Source organism: Thunnus albacares, chromosome 20 (genome assembly GCF_914725855.1).
Source record: "Thunnus albacares chromosome 20, fThuAlb1.1, whole genome shotgun sequence".
Taxonomy (NCBI): domain Eukaryota; kingdom Metazoa; phylum Chordata; class Actinopteri; order Scombriformes; family Scombridae; genus Thunnus; species Thunnus albacares.
This window is the reverse complement of record NC_058125.1, coordinates 4,552,351-4,571,918: the sequence shown is the minus strand read 5'-3', so window position 1 is coordinate 4,571,918 and position 19,568 is coordinate 4,552,351. Positions and strand designations below refer to the sequence as shown.

The following is a 19,568-nucleotide window of genomic DNA, read 5'->3' as shown; positions in this document are numbered from 1 at the left end:
CGTCAGGCTCAGTGTAAGCTGTGTAAACTACACACATACTAAGACAATATGTCATCCTATTTGGCTTTATTTGTGATTGTTTATTATCGTAATGGATAGCCTTGCTACATTTATCAGACCATAGAGTGATTCCTCACTCGCTGCTCGACTGGGACCGAAACATAAGTTTAGGAGAACAGAACCATATGGCCTGTAGAGCTGCCAAAAGTGGCACTCATGATAAATGTGCTCCCAATCAGACACACTGCGAACTCTACCTTAAAAAGTAGAGCAGATGCTTTGAAAGCTAAAGAAATCTTAACCTTCTACAACCTCATCATACTCTGTGGCAGCTATAAGAGGCCCTGTTCGCTAATTTCTCACAGATGTTTTGACTAACAGTAGCAGTCTGCATCGTGTAATCTGTGGGAACAATTTAGCATCAGGCCTCATTATCTTCCTACTGTTTGTTGAACATGTCTCAGATTATGGATTTAGTGTGGAATACAAAGAGAAGCTTGTGAAAAAAAAAACCCAAGATGGATCGTCTTGGCATCACAAGAGGTCTTACAGCTGTTGCAGTGAGTTTAGGCACAGAGTCACTGTTTGGTTTGGTGTTCCAACACTTTTGTTCCGAAAGACGGAGAGAAAATAACTGATCCGTCAGATCAAACTGGAGATGACGTTTTCTTTGCAACCAAACGAGTTCTATCTTTCCAAGTCCCAATGTGGCAGACAGATGGATGTGAGGCAGTGTGGTGGATCAGTGATTTAGGGACACATGTGCAGCCTTGCTTAGACATCTTGTATCATCCCAGCAGCAGGCCATTGAGGACCTGCAGAGCGAGGAGGAGAAGGTGAACCTGCTGACCAAAGAGAACACCAAGCTACAGATGCAAGCTGAAGAGGTAAGCACATATTTTGTTTATTTATCTTTTAGAAATATAATATACAGTACGTCTTCTTCTATTTGAACCTTAAATGTAAAATCAAATGACTATGTGTAATGTGAAAGGAGTCACTTGTAGTGATGACCCGACAAAGAATTATCACCAACTCTGCAGTTCCCCTCAGCTATACAGAGCGTTTTACTATCTTTCAGCCCATGTTTTCGTTTTTATGGCCAGCAACATCACTGTTTTGGTTTACTCTCACTGCTCTCATAGTGTTGTTTCTAGCAGCAGCAGTCAGCTGTTTTCCACAAAAAAGCTCTGATAAACCTACTGTACATTACCTGCCCAGCACCAAACAGCAGACAGACAAAGTAAGCAACTAGCTGGCGAGCAATTCTGCTATTAAAAGACCAGATAGATAACTTAATTTAAAGCAGCCATAATTATTATTTTTTGGCCACTAGGGGGCAGTGGAACAAGCTATAAACCCAAAGTCGACATATAATCGCCTTATAAAGTTGCTCTGGTGAATGTGGTAGCAAACTGTTTCCTATCAGGCAGACATGAAGCAACATTATCATTCACTTGGAGTTTTGTTTCTGGCCACCTAATGAATGTTAGACCAACAGTCACTCTCCTTTTAGCTTTGTTTTGGTCTCCACCAACTCCTGGCAGCTAAATGCTCAACTATGTTCACCAGCTAGTTGCTCACTCTTTCTATCTGCTGTTTGGTGCTGGGCAGGTAACTTACAAGTACTTGGAGCTTTTTTCTGAAAACAGCAGTCTGTTGCATCTGAAAACAAGGTTGATAGGAGTGAATCGACTGAACCAAAACAGTAAAGTAAACAAAAGTTTAAAAAAAAGCTGAAAGACCCTAAAAACACTCTGTAAAGCTGAAAGGAACTGCAGTCAGAGTTTGGCACCACAAGCAACACCTTTCATATGTCATTTAATCCATTATTAATATAAAAATATATTGATTAGTGCAGCTTTAAAGCCATTATTTACAGTTTAAAAAAATTTCTGAAAATTTACATAACATAATGTAAACTAACTTTATTTATATACTGTAGTGCTTTAAACACATCAGTGATTTGTAAATGAAGGTTAGCGTAAGACCAAACCTGTGTATTGGACTAACCTTGGAACTCAACAGAAGCACACATGCTGCACACATGAAATACTGTAGTAATATTAAAGTTATGAACAGAGTGAAATATGAGGAATGGAAACTCAAGGTTGTTTGACTTAATTGTAACCCTGTTTGCCAGCAGGCGTGAAAACATGTAATTTTATGCATAAAAACTGTCCAAAAAAAGGTCAGTCTAATGAATATAATAAATGGTAGATATAAAAGATATTGATTAGTGGCACAAAATATTTAGCTATTGGCAAATATAGTTAATAAAATACCGATGCAAGTTGTAGCCTTCAAAACCTCAGAGCAACTGACCCCTACTGTGAATAATATAATATGATAATCATGGTATTTTATGTCTTGGCCTTTCCTTTGACGTTTGTGTTCAGTTGGAGTACCAGCTGGAGCAGGAGCGCCGTCAGCGTGGTGAGCTGGAGAAGAGCAGGAGGAAGCTGGAGGGTGACAGCAGATCCACTCAGGAGAGTTTGGGAGAGATGGAGAAGATGAGGAGCGGTCTGGAAGACCTCATCAAAAGGTTGGTCAAAGACACGCTCGCTAGTGATGTCCCTTGCTACAATTTGTCCCTTTTGCTTTTGGTGTTTCCTATTAAATGATAATGATAATAGATTAGTTTTGTAAATACAAGCATGTTATGTTCTCTTTTTTTGAAATTCAGATCAAATGTCATATTTTCAGAAAGTATACATTTATGCCAACTACAATGTATATATGCTATAAAGGTTTAAAACCCAAGAGAAAAAGCCTGTTAAAATGATTTTACTCCTGCCTTAACACATGCACTTGACAACATCTGTCAGTGGATGCTCCAGCCGCTCTGATCATATCATATTAACCCCAGGGAAGAGGAAAACTGATGGACTTCTTGACATTTTGATATGATGCTGCTGTCTTGAGGCAGAGGAGCTTGGACTGTGGGAAGATGTAATATGTAATATAGATGCTCCACAGTCCAGTTGTCTCCTCTTTGAGATGTATGCCCCCACAGGCACTCACTAACATCCCAACATGTTGCAATCTGCCCTCAGTAGTATGAGAGCATATGGAATAATTCACTGTAGTTTACCTTGGAGCAATAAGCAACTGAAGACAACTGTCAGAAAACACACACACACATACACACACACACCAATCACTGAACAATATGATGTGTATTATGAAGTTAAGACTTGCTCTCTTTGGCATCTGTTGTTGCATGACCCTCTTTCACTGTGATCAGTATTGTGAGTGCCTCACCTGGTTGCTAAGGTGCTGTGTTTTTCAAACAGTCTATATTGGGAGAGAATATGAAATCTGTCACTCACTTCAACTCAGCTCTCAACTCTATGAAGCTTTATTGCAGAGTATCTGCAGGTCTTGAAAAGTCACTGAAGCACTGAATTCAGTTCTCTCAAATATAGGCCTTAGAAGGAATTGAAAATGTATTTTTTTAATTTAATTGACAAAGGTCTTGAATATACTTTCTCGCCTGCCATTGACAGTGACATCAGTCATGTGAGACTGTGCTGCAGGAAATCGTTTCAGTCAGCAGCCTCAGACATGTAGCAAGCACTGGCACTATTGCTAGTAGCTCGAAGCTAAAAGTAAAAATTTAAATTCACGTAAAGATCCCCTCCAGACAGGTGTTAAGACATATAACAATTCTTGGAACAATAATGTGTGTCTGATATAGTTTTCCCACAAAAAAAGTATAATTACCACATTAAATTCCCTAAAATTACATCTACTCATTAAAAATTCCTGAATCTTTAACTGCTGGACACAAGATATCTCCTACTTCACTGTAAAGTTCATTCGCAGTGTTTGTGCACTGGCGGCTTTAAGTTTCTACATTAACTTACTTCAAAACTAGTTGTGATGTCAAAAATAACGCTTAAGTAAGCCCTCGTAAGTAAGTCAGTGTATTACTTGCAGGAATACACTGACTATGGAAAACTACCTCATACAACCCCACTTAAAAAATGCAAACTATCCCTTTAAGGGGTTACGCCATAGCTACAGTTATACCTATATAGCTTGGGCTGCTTGCTCCTACAAGTTTGTGATGTGCCAATGGAGATTGACTGTGGGGAATATAACTTAAGTATGATAAAGCCAATCAGGTACAATACATTCGGCTAGTGTGGTGGTGACATCCAGGGGGAAATCTGACAGTGAACTATAAATCAAAATCTGTGCCTGTAGGTATCTACGCTGAGACTAATGTTAACACTTTGTGTGAAGTACAAATCCAGTTTAAACTTGTATTTATTAAAACTGTCAATGTGCATGCATTTTTAATTTGGATTACGTATGGGGCTAGTTGAAATTGTCTTGAAGTGATTGTTAAAGTTTAAGTTTTTGACCTGAGTGGATTTGATGGGGTTTTTTTATAATATTTTTTAATAATCAATTATAATATTATTTTAGGTCATAATCTTACTTTTTCTCTCTGAAGGAAGGACTTGGAGATCAGCAGTACCAGCTCCAAGCTAGAAGCAGAGGAGGCCCTCAACATCGGGCTGCAGAGGAAGAGCAAAGAGCTGCAGGTCAGACTGCTGCTTGTACAGAATACATGAAATTCTTCATGTGTGTATGTGTCTGCAACAGTGATTAGGATTCAGCAGAGGCTTTGCATCAGCAAACTGTCTTCTACTGAAGAAGGAGAGTGCAAATTTGGTGTCAAGGATGAGTGGAATTTAATGTTAGACCAGGTTACTGATACAAATTTGCGTTGAGACAGAAAGCAAAGTGAATTTTCGCCACACAGTTGCACAAATTTGACTGAAAGACGTTAGCTGTAAGCTAGGTAGCAACATATACACTAACTGTATATGTGGGAGTATGTCTGTCCGTGTTCAGCTCAGTCTTTGACTGAATTCAGAGCTCACCAGCAACACAACTTTTTGTTATTTCCTCCTTTTTACTGTCGTCTCTGAACGTTCATGATGCAGATTCATTTTTTGGTCGAGCTGAAACATTTTTAACTCGTGTGGATGCATCTTTGTGTCAGTTTGTGCTGACCTGGACGAATTCACATCTAATCTCGTCTTTCCATTGACTTTGTATGCAATCATGCCACCTCTAAAATTAGCTTCGAGTCTGTCTGAACACACAGTAAGGCACAAGGAGCAGTCATGTTTTGTGCTATTTTTGTGGCTGTAGTTGGTGAAGATATGTCCACATTGACACTATTTTATGTATGCTGGGTTTATTTGTTTCACTTTGACTGCTAGACTAGTTCATACCCATACTAAAACTATAAATTAGTTCATTTAGTAAAAGCTTTAATACAAGTTCAGCAGAATATTGGTCTAAGGGATTGCTTGGTAGTAAGGTCTGGTATGTGCATCTGCGTTCTATAATTTGAGAGATGTGGTGAAAAATTTCAAAGGCCTGCGCAATTATGCATGTCTCATCCAATACGGGTTCCTTGATGAAATCTTGCTCAGCCTGCAGCTGGCTTTCAAGATTAATCAATGCAGATCATCAGCAGCACAAGAGGAGTGATAGTTACATGTGAGGATATACAGGACACAACAGCTCCATGGAAGATCACCTGGAAAAACCACTAAAGTAACACTGTAACATTGTGTCACTGCAAAAGTTTTTGACGATGCAGTTTTAATTTAAAACAGAGAGGGGTAACTAATGGTCAAAACCGTATAATAGGCTGTTTGGTTGGAATGACAACCAACCTCAAGCACATGGCTGGAGGTTGGTTTCCTACGAGGACATGCAGGGAGCTCAGCTGTAGCTCAAAGAACAGCAGAAAGATGCATTCCTGCCTTTCAACAGAGCTGCTGGGCTCTGCTCTCTGATTGGAGCATTCGCTCCACAGCTCCATGCCTGTCAGGAGATGGTTAAAACACACCACCTCCATCCAAACTGATAACCATCTGCTGCCTCCCTCCGATGGTGTGACTAGGAGCAGATGCTGGACTCAGCAGCAGTTCCCTCTTATTTTAAGACTCAAACATTTAGTTATGTTTCTCATTTTTAAGCTTACACGTCAGGGGATGTGTTGATATTGCAATAAATGACTTGTTTGTTTGTGTTATGTTTAATTTATGTGCTTCATAGGACTGATATCTATGCCACAGCTGGTATTATCCTTTGTCTACAATGGCATCAGTTCATGAATAGACCGAATCACTGTGATGTCGCACTAACAACAGTCACTTCCAGATAGACAACTGGCAGTTGATTTGAACTAAGGAGATATGTGAAATTGGCAAACTTTCCAGCTGTAACTGTAACATTTAAAGATAAGTAGTTAAAAACAGTGGCTCAACCTATCTGACGTTTCAGCTATGCTTATTTGATGTACTGTGTTGCTTTGCTAGCGTCTTTGATAAATCTAAACTACCCCACCACTACATCTCACTGCTGGCTGGAGTAAGTGGTGGCTGTCGTTGTCATAGTGGGAAGTTGCCTTACCACTGTTTTACTCATTTATACTTACTTATGCTTGCTTTTAATTACTTCTACTACTTACTGCTTATATTTAAACTTACTAACATACGCTTCTGTGTTCACTTCTTTATTTGCTTAAACTGACATTTATTTTTTCTCTGTGCCATTAAATTGTATGTGCGCGATGCAGGGGTTTTCTACCCAGAAGTTATTGTAAACAAACATTGTGATATCATAGACATATTCTTGGCATTATATAACTGAAACAAATAAATGGAACAGTGGGCATGTTTTGTGATTCAGTGATTGAGAGACTAAGAGGGCAGCTGCCTCTTAAGATATTAATACAATTGATGTGATTAAGATGTAACATTCTAATTTCACAAATATTTGTTCAAAATAAGTATTGCAGTTTGTTTGGAATAAACACAAGATACACATTTCCAAATTATACAATCATGCAATGCAAAAAGTGTGATTTTCTCCCCTACTAGACAAATGGGGTAATGACCCCTATGTCAGAGAAGCCAGACTGAATTGATTATAGTAGGTTTTAGCCATGCTAGCTTTGTGGCTCTAGAGACTGCGAAGTTGGTTGATCAGTTGGTTTGTCCATTTGTCTGCCATTTTGGTCCAAAGTGAAATATTGTCAACTTGTTCAATCTTGAGAGCTTTGTGATTGATCGGCAGAAAATTTGGTTCAGTTATGTTCCTCACAGAATGAACTGTAATAATTTTGGTGACCCTCTGACTTTTCATCTAGTGCATTCATCAGGTCAAAACTTTAATTTATCCAATACTTTCGTTTATGACCAAATACCTGCAAAATTAATGACATTCCCATTAGCCTCAGCTGTACTTCAGAATTATAGGCTTATAGAGCTGCAACTTTGGCTGTTGACTCCTATGGTATGGTCACATAAGCCTTCCACTGCCTTGCATTCAATTGGGTAGCTCCAGGTCTGAAAAGTGAAGCCAATGAGGAGTCTGACTGTATGGAAGTCTAGGAGAAAATGACTCTACTTCTTACTTGATTTATTACCTCTGTAAACAGTTTCCTAATGACTTTATGGTGTCAATCACTAGTTTCAAGTCTTCTTCAATACAGCATGATGTTTATTACATAAATTATGGTTCCATTTAGAGTAAAATAGACAATAAAGCAGGGTATGCTTTAGGGCGTGGCTACGTTGTGATTAACAAGTTACTACCACATAGGTTAAGTAACGTAACCATGATATAACCCCAGATTCACAGCGTAGGCATAGATAGCTGTAGCCGTCACTATTTCCATGTGTTTTCAGTTCATGAAAGTTAACTGTAACATGTTTGTCGCCTAAAAAGTCTTGTTGTTTGGTTGTACTAAACGACTCTATAAGGAGTTTTATGTTCAGTTTTCCTGGTAAGTACATTTAGTTTTAATGATTTTAAGCCTGTTTTTCGCCAGCAGAAATCAAAATTTGCATTAGCATTATAACAGTTAACCACAGACTGTAAATGCACCATGCTAACCAAGTTAGCAGCTAGTGTTAGTGTTAGCTTCACCCTCTCATCAAAATATAGTCACTTCTGGCTCCAAAACCAGGGACACCGGCACGCTTTGAAGCCATTGACATAGTGGCCAAACTGTGTAATTATAACATCACATGGTACACACTGGCCCAAAAATACTTTTTCCCATAGACTTACACTGTAAAAGAGATGTCTGTAAATCAGCGGATACATTTTTTTAGGGAAATGACTCGTTTCACTTTCAATATTTGATACCTTTGGTCTGATCACATTTCGAACGTCTAGAAGAGTCGCACAATTAATTTTATCCCCATTCAAGTTAGCCAGACCGAAAGTTTTCTCTCTCTGTCGGCAGAATTCTCTAATGAGCATATTTCTTGGACACTTTGGGCCCATAGAGCGTGCACGTTTTCTTCGGGGTAATTTCTTTACAGTGGGAAGTGGCTTTTTGCTTTGTGTGCCACTGAGCAACTTTCATAAGAGTTTCATCAGGTTGCTACATCCATTAGTTTTTTTCAGTCTATGTTTGCACTCAATCCTGACAAAGGATGTGGTGTCACATTTCAGATAAACAGCATAAAACATAATCTGGTGGTATAATATTGTATAAAACAAATTACTAAAGTAATAACGTCTCCATTTCTTAACATATGGTGTGTTATGTGAATGTAACTTTAGTCTTATTGTCCATTTCTTTATTAATTCATTTCTGATTATGTCAATTGCTGACAAAGTCCAGCAGCTGGAAACTTTTTTATGGCAGTAGTGTTTTGCTGACTGTGGAAGAACTGAAGACTCTAGGCACGATGATTTTGCCCTATAAACTTGATTTATGCTTGGTTGCTCAACACTCAAAACGGTATTTCTCAACAAGAGATTGTGTTGTATCTCATTTATCCTTTGGTGACAGAAGGTTATCACATAGTGAACCTGTCCTAGCTGTTATAGATCTCTCTCACAACAGACATTTGGACTTACAAGAGCGTGAAAAACACAGGTGTAACTAATAACATTATCAATGGGTCTATTCCATTTAGATGTGCCAAAAAATCCTGTCAGGGGTCCAGCGTACCAGGGCACTGTCAGTGGAACACAAACTGATATAAGCAGAAAGAAAATATACAGATATATGTAGATGAGTTATATGAGTGATTGTATGATTTTACTTCTTCTGTCAACCTTGTAGGGAAAACCTTGTAAAGAAGTTGCAAGAAGTATCATGGCAACAAACTATCTGGTTGTTGGCATTGTGTACAACCCTTCCAAATTTTATATGCGTGTGATAGTGACAGTTATGCCATGTGATGACTTTCCCAGTCAACATGTCTGGACAGCTCTGAACCATCCAAGCATAAATCAAGCCTTTCAGTTCTGAGTAGCCACAATGCTATTGTGGACATGTAAAAGCGTGTACTCAAGAAACAAAAAAAATAAACAGTTTGCTTTGTATGTTTAGATTTACTTGAGATTATATTGTTACTCTAAATTACTTGTGCAATCTTACAGTTAAACTAGCCATTAACTCAACTGACTCCTCGTTAAGTCCTGCCCCCCCCCCTAAGATACTGTGCTAAACCTGTCAGGCTTTGCATTGTAGCGAAGCATGTATAGAATTACAATGGAAAATTTACCACTTGAACTTTGTGCTAATCTTTGAAACAAGAGTTCTTTGATTTCATAGAGATGTAGACAAAAGCAGGTGCCTTGTTTTTAGTCAGGGACCGTCAATTTTGACGGGGGCAGATTTTTGCTAGCTAGCTAGATGATGTTAGTTCTGTGAGTTACTGTTAGCTCAGTTGGTTGGAAACTCTTTCTCTGGCTGACTTTTTATTGTTTCCATCTGACTCGTACAAATATGAGAGCCCTGCAAAAGGCTACATACATGATAATGCTAATTCAGCAACATGTAATGATCCAAAAAATACACGGAAGACATGGAAATTAAGGAGCAGCAATGTTTTTGTATTGGAGGGTTGAGTATACCTAATGTACAGTATTATAATGATGGCCCTCGGGACATGCCCTCTTAGCCGTCCCAGCGCCTGACAGAGGTTTGAGAGCGGCTGTCCCAGCTGTCAATCATGACATTACACCCTTTTTACATTGTCAAATAACTAATTGAAAACAAACATCAGAAAAATTAGCACTTGGACAAACATCAGCGTGATAAGAACTACCTAAAATGACGGAAAACATCTTTGGGAAAAATTTATTTTTACTTTGATTTTTTAGTTTGGCTCATGTCCAATCCACTAGCATGGAGGGGCGGGACATATGACTTATACTGCAGACAGCCACCAGGGGGCGATCAAGATGATTTGGCTTCACTTTTAGGGAGCTGTCATGACATCCATATTTATATACAGTCGATGGTTAGAGCATGTGTTTTTGGTTTTGGAAACATAAATCAGAAAAGACACAACCCTACAAACTGTTTGGATACTCAGTATCATTCTTACTAGAGCCTCAGTTACACCACTTCTGCATGTGGAGAAACCCACAGCTTCATGGAGTGATCAGTGACTGTGACTGGTATACTGGCTAGAACCACTGTGGCCTAAACAGTGGAACAAAAGAGTGCCACCGACTGAATCTGAAATAGCCACAAAACTAAGGAAAAATCCTTGAAGTGCTGGCCACACTGATTATTAAGAAGTAATTTTTGGGAAATGCATGTGGAAAATCACCACAGCAATGACCAGCCTACCACCAAAGATGTTTAGTTTCATTTAAAAGGCCATCTTTCAGATTACGATTTTTGAAAGGCCTTAATAATTAAGATAAGACAGCATTAATTATTTAGATTATATTGGTTTTAGTGTTCTATTTACTGTGATGTTTAGTCTTCCACTGAGCAGAAGACACTGATGTTTATACAGAGGCTTTCTCCTGAATCTTACTGTGTCATCCAGTGGGATCAAGCAAGTCTGAGAGCTTTTATCTGCGTCACTGGTGCATGTTGCAGATAATGTGTTTTGTCTGCGTGAGGCTGCTGATTGCGACAAAGAGCGAGAGAAGCATTCAGAAAGAGGCAGTGATAGAGAGAGACATTGGGAGATAGTGATTTCAAGGTTCAGGTGTTGTTCCCTCACACTGCTAGTGCCTCTGGGAACCTGATGTTTCGTCCAGAGGTTCATTGGGGGAGAAATAAATAGTGTCTTTGTCTCTGATCGGAGGAGTGAAAGGCGATCCGTGCGTCTTTGAGAGTGGACATGTTTTCGCATTTACTGTAGCTTTGGCATTCTCCCTATCTTACAATGAGGCCATTATATGTGTGTGTCTGCATGTTCATGTGTGTGTGTGTGTGTGTGTGTGTGTGGACTTTTCTCCTCCTCCTACTGATAAAAATGCAGGTGGACGAGCAAGCCAGCTGAGTGGACAGACCAACTCGTCTACCACCCACTTGAGTCTGGTTTTGACGTAAAGGTCACATGAATATGTCCACAAACTTTAATCAAAGAGATAGCTTTGTCTGTCTTTCATGATGAAACCGCCTCTCCCTTTCTAGCGTGCTGTAATTCAAAGCAGTTTGCTCGAAGGGAGTGTCATGGGGGTCACAGGCCTGCAATCCTCATGGCTACTTTCTTACAACTGCCCCATGCTCTTAGTGGTTTTATTACATGATCGTAAAGCAGTTATACACTGCAACTGTGCTGTAAAGGGTCATCAAGATTGGAGAAGATAAAGTTCAGTATCACCCTGCTGGCTGTTTGGTTTCTTCCAGATGTTTCACTGGAGGTGTTAAAGATTGCGCTGCAGTGATAGAAATCAACAACAACATCTCTTTCCAGAAACAGTTTCTCTGTCACTCCGAATCAACTTTTTAAAGCAGCAGTTATTGATTTTTGTTAGCAAACATATTCACACATTCAGCTGACATAAATCACAATTAGCATTCGTTTGGAGAAGAGATTTTCACTGAACAACACATTAACACAAATGAACTTGATATACTGTATCATCCTTGTCACTGAACAAATCAGTAGTTTTTAACAGTGGAGTGCCCCTCTATACTCTAATATAGCATTTTTCTTATAAACAGTTGTCTGTTTTGGCTGCAAACATTGTTAATGAGAGCAGTTAGATTAAACCAAAACCAAAACAATGGGCTGAAAGATGCTAAAACGCTCCACAGAGCTGAGGAGAACTGCAGAGTTGGGTGATGAATCTCTGTGGGTTTGTCACCACGAGTGACCCCTTTCATATTACTCCTAATCATTTGTTCCACTGTTAATATGAAAACATTGATTAGTGTAGCTTTAAGTTTTGCACGTTTTTCTGTTAAAAACATGCACTGTAGAAAATAAGGTGAATTTCAATTTTTGCAACACAAATAATCTACTACATACAGACTAGAAAAGACTATTTTTTCACAAGATAAATCTTTTGCTTCCTTCAGGTTCCTCAAGCAGGATGCTAAATTATTTGCTAAATAGCTTTCTATCTAATGTATATACACTGAAAACTTTTCTAAAGGCTTAGCATTAAGCAAGAAGTGGAACTTTGTAATAAGTTGTAAAAGGAATTGTTCAACATTTTGGAAATATGCTTATTATTGAGATTAAAAGACTGTTACCAATCTCTGTGAGCCAGAGCGTGATTAGCCTAGGTTAGCATAAAAACTGGAATCATGCAGCTGGAACTTTTGGATAACCATTAATCAAGAAACAGTTACAGTAGCTTCCTTTAAAACCACAAATTGTTATTTTTACATTTCTGTTTGTGAGTACAGATCAAACGAGATACAACATGATAATTAGTGAGTCAGGCTAGCTGTTTCACCCTGCTTCCACAGACATGAAAGTGGTATGAATCTTTTCATCTCACTTGCAAAAAGAAATCAAATAAGCCTACATTGCAAAATGTTGGACTATTCCATTAAATTAATTTGAACACGTCCACACAGTGTTGGACCCTGACCAACATTAGCTCCTTTCTGAGTGGTGTATTAGCTCAAATGCAAACTGGCCTGTCTGAAAATGTCCAACTGTCCCCCCAAATTTCAGTTAGTGTTTTAAAAGTGAACTGAACACTGTGTTGTTGTATTTTAACAATGCATTTCTTGTAGTGGATCTGAAACTAATTTTTAACCATGCTTAACAGCATGGCTCTCGGAATGGTGGTGTCAGCACTGTGACCACCACTTTGGTCCCGACTGAAATATCTCAACAATTATTTGATGGATTACCATTAAATTTTGTAAATGGTCGCCAGAGGATGAAGCATAACGACTTTGGTGATGCCCTGATTTTCCTCTAGCTCCCCCTGCAGGTTGACTTTTTTTTTTTAGGGAGAGATCTCAACAACTATTGAATGAATTAATATAAAATTTGGTACAACTATTGCAATATCTTGTGTGATCTTCTGACTTTTCATCTAGCACAACTTTCAGGTCAAAATTTAATTTTGTCCAATTCTTTGTCCAAATACCTGCAAAACTAGTGACATTCCCATCAGCCTCAGCTGTACTTTGTGTTTCATGCTAATTAGCAAATGTTAACATGCTAACTTACTAAACTAACATGGTGAACAAGGTAAACATCATACCTGATTATATTTAGCATATTAGTATGGTTATTGTGCGTATGCTAGCATGCTGACGTTAGCATTTCATTAAGGGCTCTACTTTGCCTAAGTACAGCCTCACAGAGCTGCTGGCAAGGCTGTAGACTAAGTCTTGATAAGAAGTCAATACATTAACCTCACATTTAAAACTGAAACACAATTAAATATTAATAATACATTTGTTTTATATTTGACCATATATTTTATAGAGAAAAACTAGTGTCTGATTTAAAGGGTCCAGATGATGCTGAAAGATTATATCTTGCTCATTCAAATGTCTTTATCTCTCTTGTACAACGTGTACATGTGCTGAACAGGCATCACATCATTTCCAATACCACTGATTTGACCTGCGTCATCACTTACACCAAAAGGCTTTGACCAGGTCAAAAAGGACATGTCGTCACCTGGCGATCTCTTCAGCCAATCAAACAGCCATGACTCGCTGCTGGAAGCCGTACACTGCCATCTGAAGGCATTTAAAAGAACAAAGCTGCAGATTCTAGTACTGATACAGGGACCTGAATAATGCGAGCATGTGTGGACAGTATGGTGGACTTGCATCAGCAGGGGGTCTAAAATCCTCAGTGTATGGTGCAAAGGCAGGGCGTGCAATTGTTTGGCTCTTGTTTTCCCCTCCAACCGACTGGGGGGATCTCACAGGATATAACTGCCCACGCCGCTGACTTTCCCCTCAGATAACAAGCGAGGAGACATCAGCTATGAGGCCACATCTGATTGCAATTCATGGACAATTATGATGGTTTCAGAGTGCAGCGGGGGAAAAGAGAAAGCTAAAACTTTAAGCACATACAATTATGGAGATCAAACCCACCAGCCATTCTCAGCAATGATGGGCTAATTTTGTTATTTCCCCCACATTGCTCCGAGAGTGCTCCAATGAAAAAAAAAGTTGGTGTGGGATAATTTAGAGTAAAGTAAATTTCATTTAGAAAAGTGCACAAGTGTTTATAAAATAAATATATAAACCCTTACTGCCAGAGATAAGTAGTCCAAATTGCATTTATCCATGCAGTCTGGCTCTCCACACTGTTAGTACACTATGTTTTCTACAATTGTATTAGAGCCACAATATTTATTTTGAGGCTGGTTTGAGGCTGTGGAAAGTAGAAATTTAACAAGAAACAGATATGTGAGTGAGGAAACAGTGTGTGTGCGTATATGTGTGTGTGTGTGTGTGTGTGTGAGAAAGGGAGAAAGAGGCTGTGCATGCATAAGGGGGTGTGGACAGTAAAATGCCGGAGGGGATCAACAGTGTGTGTGTGTGCGCTTGTGTGTGCGTGTGTGTGTGTGTGTGGGGGGGACAGTCAGTCAGTCAGTCAGTTGGGCTGCTGCTGCCTCACCATGGCTGTTCTCTCTGCAGAGGTCCTGCGCTGGCATGTGAGTTATTTTATTTCACTCATTCCTTCTATCGGTTTAAGCTTAACCTATAAAAAAAAAGTTGAAAAAAGCAGTTGATGATTTTATGTTATTTTTGTTATTAAACCATGAGATGTCTGAAGCCAATTGTGGGACATTTCTAAAGCATTTTGATTAAGTTCCCTTGCATTGATAATGAATCAAAGATGGTACAACTGCAAGGTAATTCCTTGCCCATGTGTGCTTATTTTGCACTAAAATGTCTTATAGTAGACTGTTCTGGGGAGCTGTGAGCGCCATGTAGCTGCTGAGTGGCTTTCACCACATCAGTGAGTGTAGGTGTTGTTGCTGTGAATGGCCCTGGGCTGCACGCCTTGTCAGACACACTTCCTGACAGTGAGACATAGATAGGAGCTGGAGATAACACACAACATGACACAACTTGGAGGGATGCAGCTATGTTGGGAAACTAGCAATAAATTTTTATTAGCAGTACAAAACGCGGTTTTGGCACGAGATTAGTGGAGGGGACGCTAACAGAAATGTGCTGCGGGTGATTTATTTATGTTGAATCATTCTAATTGTTTTGAATGTTGGAGCAGAAGCAGACTAAAATAATATTCAGAGGATGTAGTCACACTTCAGGTGCAGTTTTGTTGGTCTCACATAAATGGTTATACAAATATTGTAACCAGTTGTGGAGGAAGTATTCACATCCTTTACTTAATTCAGTGTAGCAATACCACAATGTGCAAATAAAGGTTCTGCATTGAAAATGTTATCATCAGCCAAATACAATTCTAAATATATTAACGTGTAAGTATTGTTTGACTGTTGTATTAGCTGGAGCTAAATTGAATTACTTTATATCCTGTTTGGTAGTTTTATCTATAACATTGCATCATATTTTTCATATTCTAAGATCATTTTACATTTTGTATGTAAAATCTGAATTAGTATCTCAAAATTTACTTAAGTGCTGTACTTGAGTAAATGAAATTAGTTACATTAGCTGAACTGATTGCAACCAGTACTTTTATGTATTGTAACAAGCAGCAGTGAGTTTTTGTTCACCGCAGGAAAAAATATATACATTTTTTAAAATTAGTTTGGTTTGGTTTCTGGTTTACAACCATGTTAGTAACACTTTATTGTAACTCACATATTTACGATTTATAAGCAGTGAATAAACAAGTAATGAATTGTTTATATATAACATTATGAAGTAATTATGAGCAACTATAAGGGCATTTATTAAGTGTTTAATAATGTTTTTATAAAGAACTTGTACACCTCCTATTAATCATCTGTAAGTTGTATAAACAGTTAATAACATAAACAATTTAATAATGCATTATAACAGCAATAAACACAGTATAACAGAGTCATATATAATGATGTCATAAGAAGTTTAAACATATTTCTAAACAATTTAAACACTTGTGAATGATTTTCACATGTACAAACGAGTTGAAAGAAATGTGTGAAATTGTTTATATACTGGTGCTTACAGATGCTACATAGGTGGATTAAAGAGTCACCAAAATATTATCATTTAATATTTTATTTAACTTTTTATATTCTATATATAAGACTTAATTTAAGCAGGAAGGGACAGGAGTGTCCAGGCCAAGATAGCAGCAGAGACCATAAAACATAGTTTTAATAATGAATTAGATATAATTATTATGATCAGATTATGATGACTACCACACTGTAAATTCAGACTTTGGAAAGCATCACTGAATGTCAGCCAGGAATGTCGAACCAAAAGAAAGCCAAAACATAAAGCAGATTCCTCGAATGTCAGGAAAATGGCATTGATGCTTTTTTGTCTCGCTGACCAGACATAGCAGACCCAGCCCTGGGTCAGAATACAGATAATGACGGTGGCCACAGACATTCTTGCTCTAAATTGCTACCTGAGGAAAAAGCCAGAGGCGTGTCAAATCCCCAGGGAAAGCAGAGCGCATGAAGCGGCCTCACCACACAAGTGCTGCCCTGAAATAGCAAACAATCTGCGGAGGTGACGCCCCATTTGTTCTCTGTCAGAATGATATAGGCACTGTGAAACCAGAGGATAACAGCCCGACCTCCGATGTTCTAGTCATATTTCATATTTTAGTGAAAGCAGACTGTTATTTTCTTCTTATTCAAATCCATCTCAACACGAACTCTGTCTCTCTTCAGGCTCGCATTGAGGAGCTGGAGGAGGAGCTGGAGGCTGAGCGGGCCATGAGAGCCAAGGTATGATACACAACTATAAGACACAGTATAACATAAAGACTCACCTCTCACCTCTCCCTAAATCAAACAAAGAGCAGATGAGCCTTAAATGTCTGTCAGGCTGCAAGGCAGATAAGAGGATGCCAGCGGCTCTGGAATGAGCTCGTCTCTGCTGCTGTAACATTCACGTCTGTGGTGTTGAGAGCTGTTTGTGGACTGGGAGGAACATTGAAAAAGAGAAAAAAGGTTGCTGATGTGTTGGCAGCCGGTGGGGTACGTGTGTCGGTGCTGCGCCTCTGGTCACCCCAAACTATCTGCACCTGTGATAATAAACTCAGGGGGGAGAGACCTTGTGTTTCTGATTAACATACAGGGCAACCCCAGAGGCGTCGAGGGAGCCCCAACATCCTTTTTCCTCTTTCTTATTTCTTATTTTTCCCAATCTTTCTCTACACACACACACACACACACACACACACACACCAGTGCACCTTCTGTTTCTTGTAATCTCCCTCGCTTCGCTCCTAGAAGCAAATCGGAAGAACAGGATGTTTTTTTCACCTTCCTTTTTACCACAGAGAAGTTTCCAAGACAGATTCTTGGTAATGTAAAAGCTTAAAGCTGCGTTTCCAGACAGCATCCCTGGTTCATATGAAGCTAATCTCCCAAGGTGGGCGCTTCAAGTGCTTGTTGTTTCAAACGAGACGCTCTTTAAGCGTGTGTGTATTTAAGCTACAGAGCCTGGTTGCCCCTCTTAAGACTGAGAGTTTCCATGTTACAGTAGGTAAAGGCAGAAATGCAAAGGTACATATTTCACCCAGAGTGTTGAATAGAGTGACAGCAGGCCCGAGGGCGTGTTTTGCACACTTCTCCCCACTCTGGGTGGTATCCCTAATGGTGCCCCCCCTTCACACCCCCAACCCCTAAAAGCCACAGAGCGGTGAAAGAGGCAGGCAGAGACATGCAGGTCTTTATCTGTTCCACAGCCTGCGTCTTCAGAGGAGCTCAAATACAACATACCTCTGCTGCAAACAGGCTCGCTATTGTTAAGCTCTGCTCCTCAGGTCGCACAGGGGAGATATCATCAGCAGATAGAGGCTGACAGACAGCACTATTTTCCGAGGGATCTTCTCCCAAATGGAATGCCAGTCGGTTCACACACATACACACACATACACACACACACATACACACACACACACACACGTATACATGTACAGTCGAGTTTGTCAATCACTAAGGAACACACACACACACATAGCAAGCACACATACTGTAGTCATCAAACAGTATGTAATCTTCAAGAAAACACACTTATGACATCATTTTTTTTACATTTTGACAAGATGGGAAAGTCTCTGAAACATTCAATTATTATGTGACGCAAAGAGTTTCCATTTAAACTCAAACTAAAAACTAAACTAAAGAAAGATTTTACTGTAAAGTTGCATCAATCAGGTTTTTTGGCCACATGGGGGCAGAACTCCTAAACAAGCTTAAAATAACTTTTACCATGTTAAGGCTGAAAGTTGATATTGCACACAGGTTAGTATTAGCAAACTATTGCATGTTCACACATCCACATCAGCATTCATTTGGAGTCATGTTTCAGCCATCTGATGAATATAAGTCTGATATTCTCTCTCCTTTCAGATCAGTTTTGATCCACCCACTCATGAGAACATCTGGAACTTTAGCTGCTAGTTGCTAACTTTGTATGTCTGCTGTTTGTCTGCTGGACAGGTAGTGTAAAGTGGGTTCATCATACTGAAAACAGCTGCCTGTTGCTATTGGAAACAAGGCTAAAGAGACCAGTGAGACTGAACCAAAACAGTAAAGTTGTGGGCTGTAAAACCAAAACAATGAGCTGAGAGATGCTAAAACACTCAGTAGAGTCGAGGGAACTGCAGAGATGGTGATAAGTCTCTGTGGGTTTGTCACTATGAGCGGCCCCTTTAACATAACACATAGTAATTTGATCCAGTGTTAATATAAATATGCTGCTTTAACAGTTCATCAACTGATTGAACACCCCAAAATGTTGTCATTAAAGGGTTAGTTCATCTAAATAAATAAAAACTTAGTCATTCATATAGATGTGATTTCATTTGCACCTCTGAGATTTCTGCCTCCAACAGAATACAATGGAGGAGAAGAGAATTTGTGCTGCTAAGACTATAGAAAAATTACATTTACATAATTCAACAGTAATAGTATGTATTCAGAATGTATCCAGAAACAATGTATTGGTTACTTTGGTTACAGCTTTCATTGCACAAACTACTGTATCTGCAGCTAGATGCCACTAGACATACATATGTGACAATTGTTTTTGTTTTCACGATTTGGGTGAAACAACTCTTTAACTACTCAACCCTCATGTTAGCTGAAATCCAGTACAGTACCAAACATTGCCTTGTTGTGACTTTGTCAACAATTCTTTCTCTACACATTTTAGTGGT

At 39.1% G+C, this 19,568-nt stretch overlaps 1 protein-coding gene across 4 annotated transcripts in view; it reads left to right on the top strand.

Annotated features, from left to right (window-relative positions):
• LOC122970787 (putative uncharacterized protein MYH16) overlaps positions 1-19,568 on the top strand; it is a 59,697-nt gene that overhangs the window by 27,701 nt on the left and 12,428 nt on the right. For 3 of the 4 annotated variants that reach the window (XM_044337038.1, XM_044337034.1, XM_044337036.1), the window contains exons 4-7: positions 798-887; positions 2,400-2,545; positions 4,466-4,556; positions 17,071-17,127. In XM_044337038.1, the coding sequence (XP_044192973.1) occupies positions 798-887; positions 2,400-2,545; positions 4,466-4,556; positions 17,071-17,127 (384 nt within the window). The remainder of the gene's footprint in view (positions 1-797; positions 888-2,399; positions 2,546-4,465; positions 4,557-17,070; positions 17,128-19,568) is intronic. The other variant, XM_044337035.1, reaches the window with a different exon arrangement.